General features: G+C 50.3%; 4 protein-coding genes across 4 annotated transcripts; 2 read left to right on the top strand and 2 right to left on the bottom strand.

Moving 5' to 3' along the window:
* Positions 1-790: 790 nt before the first annotated feature.
* On the top strand, positions 791-1,801 carry EDB82DRAFT_175494 (uncharacterized protein). Its single transcript, XM_025735318.2, has 2 exons — positions 791-1,372; positions 1,423-1,801. The coding sequence occupies exons 1-2, from the start codon at positions 934-936 to the stop codon at positions 1,746-1,748; spliced, it is 765 nt and encodes a 254-aa protein (XP_025586037.1). The 5' UTR covers positions 791-933; the 3' UTR covers positions 1,749-1,801.
* Position 1,802: 1 nt separating this feature from the next.
* EDB82DRAFT_555996 (uncharacterized protein) lies at positions 1,803-8,127 on the bottom strand (the record flags this gene model as incomplete). Its single annotated transcript, XM_025735317.2, has 2 exons — positions 1,803-7,648; positions 7,705-8,127. The coding sequence occupies 2 exons, from the start codon at positions 8,125-8,127 to the stop codon at positions 1,862-1,864; spliced, it is 6,210 nt and encodes a 2,069-aa protein (XP_025586036.1). The 3' UTR covers positions 1,803-1,861.
* Positions 8,128-9,181: 1,054 nt separating this feature from the next.
* On the bottom strand, positions 9,182-10,772 carry EDB82DRAFT_175478 (ClpP/crotonase-like domain-containing protein). Its single transcript, XM_025735316.2, has one exon. The coding sequence runs from the start codon at positions 10,357-10,359 to the stop codon at positions 9,487-9,489; it is 873 nt and encodes a 290-aa protein (XP_025586035.1). The 5' UTR covers positions 10,360-10,772; the 3' UTR covers positions 9,182-9,486.
* A 2,036-nt stretch (positions 10,773-12,808) lies between these two features.
* On the top strand, positions 12,809-14,229 carry EDB82DRAFT_499768 (acyl-CoA N-acyltransferase). The gene has a single exon (XM_025735315.2). It carries the CDS (start codon positions 12,866-12,868, stop codon positions 14,150-14,152), a length of 1,287 nt encoding a protein of 428 aa, XP_025586034.1. The 5' UTR covers positions 12,809-12,865; the 3' UTR covers positions 14,153-14,229.
* The last annotated feature ends 215 nt before the right edge of the window (positions 14,230-14,444 follow it).

Raw genomic sequence — 14,444 nt, 5'->3', positions numbered from 1 at the left:
AAAGTTAGCCTCCGAACTCTTAGGGTATAAAGATAAGTAGTCTAAGGAGTGTGGCCTAAGTAGCAAAAGATGGCCTACTGATTTAGTCTCTTATGATTTCAGTAGACAAATTTTCCGGTACCCTGATGGACGGGTAGAACAGTTCACGATTCAGATGACGACGATTACTCCGACAACTAGTCCAGGGAGACCATGAAGCTATTACCAGGTATGTAACTCATCATGCATGATCTACAAGCAATTATGTAAGCTATGCATCACGTCCCCTGATAGCTTCAACTATCGGTACGCTACCTCGCATTCCTGTGGACTTGGCATCAATGATGTACAATCCGTCGTGATGAAGATCGAGAACATCCCATTATCGAAGTACCAATGGCAACAATTCCTTGCTTGCATTGTACCAACAACTGCGCAAGCCACCGCTTTGACCTTCAGCCAGCCACATAATCCGATTGGGCTAGTACTGTGTCGATAGTTGTCTGGGGTAGCATGCGCAGCAACCAGTATAAATCGACGATGTGAGACATTGGCTGACTGGATATGCTAAGCGTTACAGAACTATCGATGCATCAAGGAATTATTAGTCTTTCTGAGAGCTGAAGCTTTGGTGGTTGCCGCAGCTAACGACTGGCCAGAGGCCTAGTGCTATGACGGCCCCTGTCCCCGCGCGGGGAGCAAGGGCAGTTTAAGACACGGCTGAGAGATCTTCATGCTTGAGTCTGTCTGTTTGCGACAAAACTAGGGATAAATTTTGAGACTTGATATGCTAGTCGAAGGCTGAATCTGCATGTGAAAGAAGAGGGTTGGGTAAGATGGGCAAGGGTGAGTTCCCCATATCCTTGGTAATGATATAAGAGAACGGCATCGCTCGTCAGGTCAAGAGTAGCTAGTCTTCAGATTATTCCTCTTTTCTTTTGACCATCCTCCACCATGTTGTTCAAGTCTATCTTCATCTCGTCACTCGCGACCAGTGCTGTGGCCATATATCTGCCTGAAGACCATTACCTGGTTAGAGACAACTCGGCTGTGGCGGGGGGACCTACGTGCGACTGCTCTGGTGACAATGTGCGGTACAACTCGACACTCGCAAAGGCCTACATCTGTGGCGACAAGCGTCTTGGTCCTAGCCGTCTTCCAACGAAGCTTCCTCTGGGAACCTTTGTCACTGGCTATGACCGCTTTGGAGGACTGTCTCCAAATGCCTTCCTCGGGAAGTGGTATAACTCTACTGAAGGGCCTGATGGCCGCGAAGCAGGATGGATCTACCCTGAGAAGTACGGCTTTGAGCTTGATGAAGAGAAGCTTCCCATCAAGGCTAACGTCGACTTGATGCCCGGTACACTCGTTGACCGTTTTGGCTACAACACTGGTAAGTAAGCCTGATTCTTGGAATTAACACAATCTGACAAGTATGCACAGGCCGTTACATCTCCCCTGCCACCGCTCCGTTCTCCCAGAGAGCTCTCCACCCCCAGAACCTCGATAACGATGTCAACAAGCAATTCCCCAACAACTACCACGTTTACAACGTGAGCAGGATGTTCACTGTCCAGGCTGGACCAATCAGACCTTGGTTCGGTCAGCCAGGCTTTGGAGTCCAGTTTTTCCTTGGCAATGGCATCAGCGTGAAGGATTATCTCGACAACGGACACTTAGTTGAGTTGAAGCCGTCGGATCTGCTCAAGGACGGAACTGGCTGTGGCTTTGCGCGTGAAGGTGATGATTCAGTCTCCGATGAACTGTAACGTGCTGCACAGAGCTGGAAATTATCTTGACAGGACACACATGATTAAAAAATAATAAAAATTCTTTGTCATATAAATAACGATTGCTGCAAACATAAACGAAGGCTATTTACTTAGATCAAGGCTTCAGGATTCTTGATGAAGCCCTCAATAACAAGAGCCAGTTCACCCAATCGAGCCTCCCAGAACTCCCGGCGCTCTTCGTCAGCCTCAATGCCAATCTGCGTTCTGCCATCCTCCAAAAATGACACAACACGAGGCGGTGTCGCAGGCTCTGGGTGAGGAATTGAATAGTCTACGCGACATTTTGTACCCGCAAAGGGAATTGAGTCAAAGAACTCCTTGTTGAGGTGATTCGTGAAGGATCCGTAGAAGGGAATTTCCGCTGGCCAATCCGTGCATTCCTTGAGGACTTCCTGGAAGCTAAGCGTGGCGTGCTGACTTCCCTCTAGGGACTGGCTTCGTACTGAGTCCAAGAGGTCTGTTGCTGTCCAGTTATCCTCGAACTTGACGCGTACAGGTTGGTATTGGTAGCAGGGACCCATGATGGTGTCAATGCCAGTGACGTCGACGTCGCGACCGGACACAATACCACCGAAAGTGACATCAGACACGTTAAGGTGCTGCGACAAAACCTTGGCCCAACCTGCAGTAAGCAGCATTGCATGTGTAGTGTTGGGCGAGGCTCCAGAAATGTCCACATCCTTTGTCATGAAGGCGGTCTTCTTCCGAGCATCCGCAGCGGGGGCAATCTCAGTGTATGAGGATCCCTGGAGAGCCTTGCGCCAAAACTCGACGTTCTGAGGCTTGACGGCGGAAAGATTTTGGATGTATGTCTCGAAAGGCTCCAAGGATGGGATCTCTAGACCTCGGTATCGAAGCTCGAGTTGGCGGAGGAGCTCGGGCAGAGAAACACCGTCGTACTGAGCGTGAGAGATTCTGATGACGAAGGCATTCTCAGTCTCACCACGAAGAACAAACAGGCGGATGAAGGAAGATCCATGAGTAAGATCGGTGCTGCTGTTGATATCCGATTCAGCGAGCTGCTTGGCAGCGGCGTCAATTGAGCCCTCAACACTTTGTTCTGTAACAGGCACCTTCAGGTCATCAAGCACGACCTGCAAAGTCTGTCCTTCATGCTGGACGAATACAGTTCGAAGAATGGCATGCTGCGAAACAAGGTACTGGAAGCTGTCAATTAGTCGGGCAGTGTCAATTGACTGGTCCAAGTAGAGCATATTGTATTGAACGGAGCTTCGTGGTGCGAAAACCGATTGCTTGACATCGCCAGCTTGAGGTCCAGTCGCGGGCAGAACGTCTTTGATCTTCCACGCTGGATCTACCAATTGAGGCTGGATAACCTTCACCAAGAAGTCATCGACATCCTTCGTGTCCAGCAATGAAAAGGCAGTGTACTTCTTAGTTGAATCATCACTTTCTGTTGAGATCTCAACCAGAGAGTCAGCCATACCTCTAAGTTGCATGTTCTGGAAGATACTCGTTACAGAGAGACGGTACCCTTCTTGTCGCAGAGCCGAGACCATGCGCATGGCCACAATTGAGTCACCACCCAGGCGAAAGAAGTTGTCATCAAGCGCGAGCTTTTCCTCTTCAATGCCAAGGAATTTGGACCACGAAGCGCGAAGCACGCGCTCCTTTGTGGTCAATACGGTGGTGTCGGCGATTGTCTTTTTGAGCGACGCGAAAGACTTGCGTAGCTCGACTACCAGCGACAAAGTGATGTTCTCAGCAACATTGTCGATTGAACCGATATCTACAGAGTCACCCAGAGGAATGCAGATTGACGGAATTGCGTAGGGCGGCAGAGTCTCAACCATGGCCTTGTTGAGACCGATGATGGCAGTCGCAAGCTCAACTGAAACAGCCTGCGACAAGGGCATTGAAGCATCACTGGTGTCCAGACCAAGCTTGAGCGATTGAGCATCCTTAGTAGACGTCTCTTGGACGAAAGCAACCACCACAGGTGTCTGGCTGCTGGAGCCCTTGGGGACAGCAAGTCTGCTGACAGCCTTGGCGTTGCTGGGCAGAAGTCGCTTGAGCTCAAGATCGGTAGCGTTAAGATCCACGACACGTCCATCTACGCTGGTCATGGCATCTTTCCGACCGATAAATACCAAGCTCATATCATCAATATACTTGACGAGATCTCCAGTACGGAACAGTTTGCCCTGTCGTCCTGGGTATCCCATCGCACCCTCCTTGAGCCACTCGGGAGTATCAATAACATTATCGCCAGCCAAAGCGGAGCCCTCGAGAAGGAGCTCTCCAGTGCTTCCCAGAGGCATGAGAAGCTTTTCGTTACCGGGCTGAACGACCCAAGGGACATATTGGACAGTAGGGTACTTGTCGCCAGCGGACAAGAATCTGGAGATATCCTTGGGAGATACAGGTGCGTGCTTATTCGTTTCCCAAATTTGTCCAAGCTCCTCCTCGCCCAAGCATGTGAGTTCGTTCAATGAGCGCGACGTGTCACCGCGAAGCTGGTTAATAGCAACTTCAAACTGCGACAACACGCGCTCAACTTGCACATGGCTCAAGAGCTCCGAGTCAAAGCTTGCCAGGAGTCGGAAACCCGTCTTTTGCATAGACACAGCCAGCATCAGAGGGTATGAGTTGAAGTGCAGAGCCTCGAGAGCAGCGTCACCGCTTCGGAATGATGGAAGAGTGTCATTCTCAGTCTCAACAGGATCGGGATCTTGAGGCTGAACGACAAGGCCCATGGTGACCTCACAAGCAATCTGGGCGTCTTCGCTAAGTCGTCTGATGTGTTGGATGCCAAGATGCTCGTGAGCAGCGCGTTTGACGCTTTGTTCTTGAACGGCTCGGAGGAAGTCTTGTACAGTGGTCGTGCGATCAAGACGAATACGGACTGGGACTGTAGCCAGAATGGGACCTTCAATCAACTCAGCGCCAGGAAGAGGAATGGTTCGGCCCATGAAGGTCTCTCCGAAAACAATATCGTCGCTCATAGAGTACTGGGAAGCCAAAAGAGCCCAAGCCGCGCGAATGACAGTAGCGATGGTGATATCCGACTTGGCAGCCTTGTCAAGCTTGATGAATCGCTCAGTCAAGGACGTAGGGTCGGGGATGTAAGAACGTGACGGCAGAGAGGGGAACTGGGGTCCAGTGGCACCTGCAAGCTGAGTCTTCCAGTAATCCTTGGAGGACTCGCGTGAGTCTTCGGCGAGATAGCGAATGAAGTGCTTGAATTGAGCAGGTCGCGATACTTCTTCGCCCTTGTATGCAGCGCGCGCATGCTCGACGATGAGGTCTGTTGACCATCCGTCGTAGATAGCATGGTGAGCTGTCCAGACGAAGTAACGCTTGTCAAGAGCCTTGTCGGTGACGATAGCAAAGCGCGAGAGAGGTGCGCCAGGCGACATGGGCTCCTTCTTGTCCTTCTCAATGAACTCCTCTAGGCTTGAGTCAACCTCCTCCCATTGTAGGGCCTCGTTGACAACAACTTGCATGAATCCATGTTGCTTGAACTCAACAATACGTGTGCGAAGGATTGGGCTCTCTTTGTAAACAACATTCCAAGCCGACTTAAGCTTGTCAATTGAGCTAGAAGCGGGAATGTCTGCAATTCGCTGCGCGACATAATTCTCCTTTGATCGCGTGTAAAACGCCATGTGAATCTCTTGCATGGGTGCACAAGGGTAAATGTCCTCAATCGCACTGACATCGCAGCCAGAGTGTTCAGCAGCCTCAGCACACAGAGCTTCACGATCCATGTCATCCTTAAGCAAAGAGAACTCAGGGATTTGCATATCAACTCCCTGGCTGTTATCACCCTTTTGCATAGACTTGGCCATATCGGAAAGGACCGGGTAGTTGAAGATGTCGGCAACAGAGAGCGTGTAGCCCCAGTCGCGAACAATTGGAACTAGCTTCATTGCAAGGACTGAGTCACCGCCTGATGTGAAGAAGTTGTGCGTGGTGCTGACTTGCTTGTTCTCAAGACCAAGCAAGCGACACCACGAGTCGCGCAGGAACAGCTCAGCCTCGGACTGTGGTTCACGAATCTCAGAGCTCTCGTTCGCGGCTGCGGAGGCTTGCATGTTGGCGGAGATCTCTGCGCCAAGAGCACGCAGCGATTTGCGATCCGTCTTGCCAGACACAAGATACGGGATCTTGGAGAGGGTAATGTATTGAGTAGGAACCATGTACACCGGCAGAACCTTGGAGAGCTTGTCATTCAGTGTCTCAAGGGCCTCGTGGAAACGAGGTGGGAAGTTAATATGACGAGCATCTCCCTCATCCTTGGCTTCACGGTCAGCGACAAAAGCCACAAGCATTGACTCTTTGTTCTGGTTTCGTGGCGCGATAATCTCAGCGACAACTTCGGCTCCCGAAGGAAGCAGATTCTTGATGTGGTGCTCAATTTCGCCCAGTTCCACGCGCTGCCCCCGAAGCTTGATCTGTGTATCCTTACGGCCGACGAAGATGAAACCATTTTCGCCATCAGGATCGTATCGGACCAAGTCGCCTGACTTGTATAGACGGCCTTGTCGTCCGGGGATACCATCTGCGCCAGCGAGGAGGAAATCTGGGTCGTGAATGAAAGCCTCCTTCGTCTTCTCGGGATCTCCAAGATAACCCTGACCCACGATGGGACCTTCAATAAGCAATTCACCAACTGCACCGACTGGTACAAGCTTGTTATGGTCGTCGGGATCGACTAACCAGATGCATGCGCCAGTACCAGGACCCATGCTGACATACGGCTTGCCTGCTGCGCTGGGGTTGACGGTGCATCCAATGGTACATTCAGCAGGACCGTAACCGATCACAATTCGCGTATGTTGACCCCAGATAGCGATGTCTCCAGCCGAGCAGGCCTCACCACCGATACCAAGACTGTTCAACGAGGGGATAATATCAGGATCCAGAATGCGCGCGACTGAGGGTGTAATATTAACCATGTTAACCTTCAAACGACGGATTGCGCCGCTCAAATCGTTCACACGGTCCATGTCTGTGGGAATGCAAAGACATCCACCACGAATAAGCGTGCATAGAATACTGTCAATGCTGACATCGAAGGCGTACGAGGTGAAGTCGAGCGATCTCGAGATACTTGAGTATCCGATTCCGGTGCTTCGCGCAAGTGCACTGGCAGTGTACGTCTCGTGAGAGAGCATCACTCCCTTGGGAGTTCCCGTACTTCCAGAAGTAAAGATAATATAAAGAAGCGACTCGGGTGGCACCTGAGGTAGTTCTCTAAGAGGATCTTCGATGGTCTTGGCGAGTGAGTCGAGGGTTTCCGTATCAACAACGACATGCTTCGCCTCGGGCGCGATCTCAGGCCCATATTTCGCCTGGTCTCTTGAAGTGAGAATATGTGTCGCCTTTACTTGCTGCGCCATAACCTGTCGTCGCTGGATAGGCTGGCTTGGGTCCATGAGCACAAAAGCCGCGCCTGCCTTGATAACACCCATGACACCCACTGTCGTCCACCTAGACTTCTCAAAGCACAAGGGGACAATATCGCCGTTCTTGACACCAAGGTCAATGAGATGCTGCGCGAGCAGTGTGGACAGATTGTCCATCTCTGCATATGTCAAGTCACCATCCCAAGAGCAGATGGCCTGGGCATCGGGGCGCAATCTGACCTGCTCGGTGATCAATGTGTGAATGCACTCCGGTACTGGTGGTGGAAGATCTTTATTCCAGTTCCATATCACAGATTTGTCTAGTTTTCCTAGTGGTAGGACGGAGGATAATGTTGCGTTGGGGTCGGCGAGGGTTGTGTTGAGGATTTCGACAAAGGCTTGGGCAAGGTGGTTTGCGAGGAACTCTGCGCCCAGAGGTTCGCGCCAGGTCGGTCGGAGGCAGAGAGCGTCATCTTCTACTGTTGCTTGGATTTGGATATTTCCCTGTGTCGCATGCCCTATTAGTCTATGCCTAAATGGCTAAGAGGAAGAATTCTTACCCAGTTCACTGAAATGTCACCGTCTTCGGTGATTTGATTGACCAAGTCACCTTGCGCAGGCTCGTCATTAAAGAAGAACCTGTAGCCGTCCCTTTTGTATGCTAATTCCGATGGTACCTGCTGCTGTAGATATGTTCTAAAAACTTCGAGCTCTGATGCGACAGAGTTGCTGCCATCCCATTGCAGCTTGGCTGTGTTGAGTGTGAATGTGTGGCATGTGGAGGATCCAACCTCGTTCAATCCCCATGAGAACTCAAAGTGGTTCCCATGGTTGTGACGATACAAAATAAGCGACCATGCTAATAGTAGTATCTCAAGCTCCTGGGTGTCTTGTTCGTGGTGTTTGCGCAGAACAGGCACGTCATGACGCACACTCTTTGTTTGCGGCGCATTTGGCTTCGCGGGTAACTCAAGTTCTGTCATATTCGAACTTGTCTCTCCTTTACAAGATCTGTGGTATATGTTCTTTTTATGAAACGTGGTTCCCGAAACTCCCAGTTGTTGGGAATATTGTGCGATGGGACGTGGGAAGACAGGCAAATGTGCGTTTGCAACTTCGTTGGAGTCATCACCAGACTTCATATGAACGCCTCCACTATTTTTATTGCATTCACGAGCTCAATATGCAGGAACCTCATTACGTATCGGAACAGAGCTTTCCCTATGTCTTCATCTTCCCCATCCCGTATAAAGCGCATGTGGGGGGTCTGGTCTGACCGGCGTGGACAAGGCAAGGACTAGGACCTTTGATGCCCTCGAGCAGGGTGGTTTCAAGAGTGCCATTTCATTCCAGGGTCCCCTCTATTGAAGCACTTTCGTCGCGGGCGACTTCGGAAGGTGTTATGGGTGTCCATCTTGAAGGGATTGTCACCTTCTATTTGCTGATCATCGGACGCTAATCCGTCCTTGAATCGAGGTAGAGGATTTGAGGAGATGAAAATGATGGCAAAAGACCCACGCTCGATGGACCCTGGCCATGCTGTAATTGGGTTAGTGAGGCGATTGAAGACAGGCCTTGGCTAAACATTTGAAGAAGCTCCGTTACGGGATTTAGTGAGTGTGGATTCAAGAAACCCGGGAGAGGTGGTAGGTGGCTTCGGCATGGAACTTGGGTTGATGGTTGAGGCTATTTTGTTGTGTCTGGGGGTATCGCGTGTTCGCATAGAACCATCTTGCAGTGTGAAACGTGGGCTCTAAGACATTTCCAGAGGTCTGGTAATAGATAACGATCTTTTTGTTTGTGAATTAAGTGCTTAAACAGCTGCAAAGCGACGTTGGCAACGAACCTTCCCTGGTTATCAACAATCACCCAAGTTGTCGACTTGCAGCTTCTTTGGGCCTCCACTGCACTACTTTCATCGCAGCCCAAGGAAGTAGGGTTACTTTTCGTCCCGTTACTATACGGAGAGTAGTAATAATCGACACGCTGGCGGAGACTCGATGCGATGAATAATGGAGTCCAAGGTTCTAGATGAAGCCGAGGCGAACTTTTCTAGTGGGGTGATTGATAAGTTGACTGAGTTATCTGATCCGATTGACAAGGATGATTCTAAAATGACCCTCCACACCAAAGAAAAGATGGCGTCACACCAAAAAAGCCATCAAGTCCGAATGACTGACTATTTTGCCTCAAATGCCGGTTGCACTTCTGCTCTGCCATGCTTACAAGTACCGCTAATGCTAGTTCTCATGTGGACAAAACAAGTACCAAAATATGCGTATAATACACAAAGAAAGAAAGAAAGAAAGAAAGAAAATGCCTCAAACCGCCGTAAAACTGCATCATAGCTTGCTGTCCACCCATCTTGGGCTCCTCTTCTCCACAAAGGCCTGCACGCCCTCATGGAAATTGTGTCCTTCCGCCATGACAGAGTCCCACGTCTGACGATGCACACGTACTGCATTCTCGGCGCTCCCATGTTCCCAGCCAGCAAGGATACCAGCCCGAGACGCAATCACGCTGTCGGGACTGTTGCTGATGATTGTAGCCGCGTACTCAAGGGCTTTCTTCACTACTGGACGCTCCAGCACGTCGCAGTCCGCTGGAGCGTCTTCAGTTACAGCGTTCAGAATGCCAAACTCACGGGCTTCTGTAGTGCTAATGCTCCGTCCTGTCAGGGCCATCTCAGCCGCTCTATGACGACCAATGGTCCTGGCTAGTCTCGGCAGGGAACCCGCATTAGCGACGACACCAATCTTGGCCTCTGGCAGGGCAAAGACAGCGCTTTTGGCAGCAACAATGAGGTCGAGGTTGGCAATCATCTCGAATCCGCCTCCCATAGCCAAGCCGTTAACAGCAGCGATGATGGGTTTCTTTCCGCTCCTACGCGAGAGGCCGCCAAATCCCGTCGTGGGCGGGTCCATCGGTCGTTTCTCGGGTATGCCATCTCTTTTGCGCTGGTTGATCTGGTTCCATTCCTTGAGGTCCATGCCTGCACAGAATGCACGCCCAGCACCCGTAACGATGGCGCAACGGAGGGAAGGCTCGTTGTCGTACCACTCCCAAAGGGCTTCAAGCTCATACTCTGCGTCGCTGGTCATGGAATTGAGAGCTTTGGGTCTGTTAAAGACCACAAGCATGACATGATGTGCTGGAAATGACACAAGGCCATAGGTTTGTGGTGGTAGCTGTTTGTTGAAGGTGTGTTGCGCCATAGTGGAAGAGTCGCTGGAAGATAGCGGTATGCGATACAGTGAGTGTCTGTCTCTGCAGCAGAGTGTTTATGTGCAATGCCAGAATGCACCCGATGACTGATCTTCTCTCGCAGGGTTTATCTGATGAAGCCGAGGGATCTCAATGGCCAGGACCACCATGAGAATTTGTTCCGATCAGATAAAAAACGGCGCAATGCAACCCTAGCCGGCGTTGGTGTTCTCAAAGGGACAACTCCCTAAAGATCCTTGCTCTTTGGCCTTCGACACACCCCTCCAGTACGCATCGCATGGCCCGGTCATTTTTGGCGCCAGAGCTACGGAATGAACCGTTTGAAGAATCTAATCAATCACATCTGATAACGAGTGTCATCTCATCACATGTCACATGAAACGATGATTTTCTTTTGCGATCGTGCATGATGCTGCATAATTTAGCACCGAGATCGGCAGGTCTATGGAGATGGACTGGATCCAGCAGAATTTTCACAAGAGCTATGACGCTTGATGTAAGAGCTTGGAGATGATCAGTGGTTAGGTGACTTGAGCTCAAGCAGACAAGAGAGAGCTACAATTGCTGCAATGATCCTACCCGACAATATCATAACTTACGACGAAGAAGCCCTCTGAGCAACACCTCAGACGTGGCGAGCATATTCAGAGCTCCAGAACTGGTGACGGTCTGAGTGAAGGTCCATTTTGTGGCTTGCTTTAGACCTTGGCAGGCTTGGCTAACTCTCGGTTCCCGGTGCTAATTATCGGTAGTTAGAGGGCGGAAGCCTCTGTGCACCCTCGATCGAGCCTTTACGCCTTTCCGTCATCGATTTCAATGCGCGATTGCTGTCACCCGAACAAACATGAGCGAACCGATTGTTATCCATTGATGCCCTTAGCACAGAATACGATACAAACTGCCGACGAACGACTCATACCAATGTTCAGTTCCAGCCATGCTGCGAAATTTGGAGTAATGAGTGCGACAGTCTTCTGGGCGTCCAGTGGGCAGGGTAGGCTTGCAACGCCTCAGCCAAGAATGCGCGTCAACCGCGGTCGGTCGTCATGAGTCTCCGCTGTCGCAAGAGATTACAAGCCCCTTACTTAGTACTTGGGCGTTCATGAGAACAGCATTTACTGGATGAATTTATCAGCTAATTCTATCAAGACCTCAAAGAGCCGGAAAGCGACCGGTTGTGACTACGCGACGGTCAAGGAATCTTAGTTGCTGAAGGCGACCCGTTGGAGAACCAAAGCTGCAGCATGTTTTCCACGCGCTTTGGTATGATGAGCTTCAGCACAAAACACCAGAGCTGGGCCAATTCAATATGATAAATCCGAATCGTATAGATAAAGTCGCGTCTGTTTAGACCGCCTAGCGTTTCTCTGTAACTAATTAACGTTCTTTACCCTTCGCAAATGCCGGACATCAAAGGAGTCTCAACTGCAATGCTTCGACTCTTTCTTTGCGCGTTTGCTCACCACAACGCAATTCGTGACAAAGAGCCCAACATCGCATTTCATATTTAAAAAGAAGTTATTACTATCAAGCACAGTACTTATTAGCCTAAATTTATCATTACGTCTCGAAAGGAAATGTCTCGTGTCAACATAGTGCTGGGAAACTTACCCTGTACCTCCATGCTTTGGGTGTGACATGCCGCTTCATTCTACTTATGTCGCTCGTCATGTACTCAAGATTGACAAAGTATATCAATCTGATCTTATCTGATTTATGGCTAGTAATGGAGGCCAATATTACGACCAACCTGTTTGAGTTTCCATCTGTGCTATGGATTGTGGCGTGCATGCCATCAACCAGACTATCACGACTGAGCTAAGAAACATGCATAAATTCCACAACCTCGGTGACATTTGGTACATTACGAATGGGGCAGCCAAGAAGTTGCTGTCCTAGAAATGGAAAACTAGAGAACGCAGAAAATTATACTACGTACGTGCTGCCTCCGAATGTGTTATGCTCCTTCGCGTTTTCACCCTCATCAACATTTTATGAGTGGACCTGAAGCTGGAAAAATGATGGAAAATCTCGGAGCCCACAACAGCTCCTGATGGTGCCTTAATTAGCGCATACATCGTCCACTTCGACCACTGTTAGCGTCTTCTCAGTGGCACCATGACTGCAGTATTACAGGGGGCTGGCGGGTAATCGGCACAAACAGGGCACCATCTTTGACCATCTTTGACCCACGAGAACAAGGGTCCTCTCTTATGGACCTTCAACTTACAATACAGAGACTCCCCTACGCAAGATGCCTGCTTGTCGCCATCGGCTTCTTCACTCGCGGAGGCATCGGCCAAGTTTACCGTGTTTTGTAACTCTTGGCCTTGCAATGGCTACTGGTTGATCTTATCAGATCTGATTGGACCTGATACCGAAATCGGTTCAGTGGGGTATAAATAAGTAGCAAAATAAAATCTGGAGATGCAAAGATCGCATTGTCTGTCTGATAGCAGCCAAAACAAACAAACAGTTCAGATTAATCATCCCAAAATGTCTTCACAGCCCTTCCAGCAAAAGTCACCAATCAAGATTAGGCTGCCTGAGCCTTATCTCACAACATACTATCTCGAGCCCATTGCTGAGAACAAGCAGTCCTATCGTCTGCGCAAAGACGAGTCTGCAAAGGATGGCAAGCCATTCCCCAAGGCTCTTCACGGCGATGACCTAGTCTTCTCCAAGATCCCAACTGCGGAATCTGACAAGATTCCTGATTCTGATAACCGCGAGTATGCGCGCGCGCGACGAAGTCCCGTCTGGTTGCTGAGCTGGGAGAAGGAGACACCCACACTCGCCCAGACCTGGATGTTCTTGTACACTTTCTTCGCATACACTTTCGACGTTGAGCAATTCCGTCTCCGTCTCGAGGGCTCTGGGGCCGAGGAGCTGGCCAAGGCTCTCGTCCTCTCCATGGTCGCCATCAACATGCCTCAACCCCCCAAGGGCGTTGAGCCTGCGCCCAGCACCGGCGTCGAGGTGCTTGTCTCTCGAAGCGCCTTCTGGCAGGGATGCGCCTCTCCATTGGGTCAGCAACCCATCTGGCTTCCTACCTGGAACTCTCTGAACGTGACGCCTCATTTGGACTACGTGATGACACCTACCTCCGAGTCTACTCTTCTGCGTCACCCGCGCCGAACACCCAAGCCTGATCCTGGAAGCTGCTTCTACAGTCGCTACATCCCATCTCTTGATGAGCACTTCAACCTCATCGCTCTCGACTACGAGAACCCGGAGCACCTGCGTCTGTTCAACACATGGCAGAACGACCCCCGTGTGGCTGCGGGATGGATGGAGACTGGTACTCTTGATGAGCACCGCACATATCTCAAGAACATCCACGAAGACCCTCACCAATTCGCCGTTCTGGGTTACTTCAACGACATCCCATTCGCCTACTTTGAGCTGTATTGGGCCAAGGAGGACAAGATGGGCCAGCACTACGCTTGTCTCGACTTTGACCGTGGTAGGCATTCACTTGTCGGCAACGACAAGTTCCGCGGACAGTACCGTGTCATGGCTTGGTGGCCCAGCGTGATGCACTATGAGTTCCTCGACGACCACCGCACTGAGAACGTTGTCGGTGAGCCTCGTCTGTCGAGCGAGGGTGTCCTCAAGTACGAGATGATCTTCGGTCTGCACCAGGACAAGTGGATGGACCTGCCTCACAAGCGATCCAACCTTGTTAAAATCTCTCGCGAGCGCTTCTTCCAGATCTGTCCCTTCAACCAGGGCAAGCCTCGCGTGGCTGGCACGACCTTTGGCTTTGAGCCCAAGCTGTAAATAATGAAGACATGTCATTAAAAGTTGGTAGATGGAGCAGTATTATAGCTTCATTAGGGTAAATAGTGTTAGCGACCTTTTTATATTTTATATATATATATATATTTTTTTTTTAAATAATTTGTCAATCAGAATATTGTTGATCTGTATCTGTATCCTCTTGGCAGTGAGTCGCAATTATGAGGCACAGCGCTGAAGCAATTCGCAAGGTACAACTTCACACGGGAATAACTCTGCCAAGATAACGGCCAAGCGCTGATCCGATCTAGCCGATCAAGAATCCTTTTGCACG

Source organism: Fusarium venenatum (assembly GCF_020744135.1).
Source record: "Fusarium venenatum strain MPI-CAGE-CH-0201 chromosome Unknown EDB82scaffold_2, whole genome shotgun sequence".
NCBI lineage: Eukaryota > Fungi > Ascomycota > Sordariomycetes > Hypocreales > Nectriaceae > Fusarium > Fusarium venenatum.
This window is presented reverse-complemented; position numbering and strand designations above follow the sequence as displayed.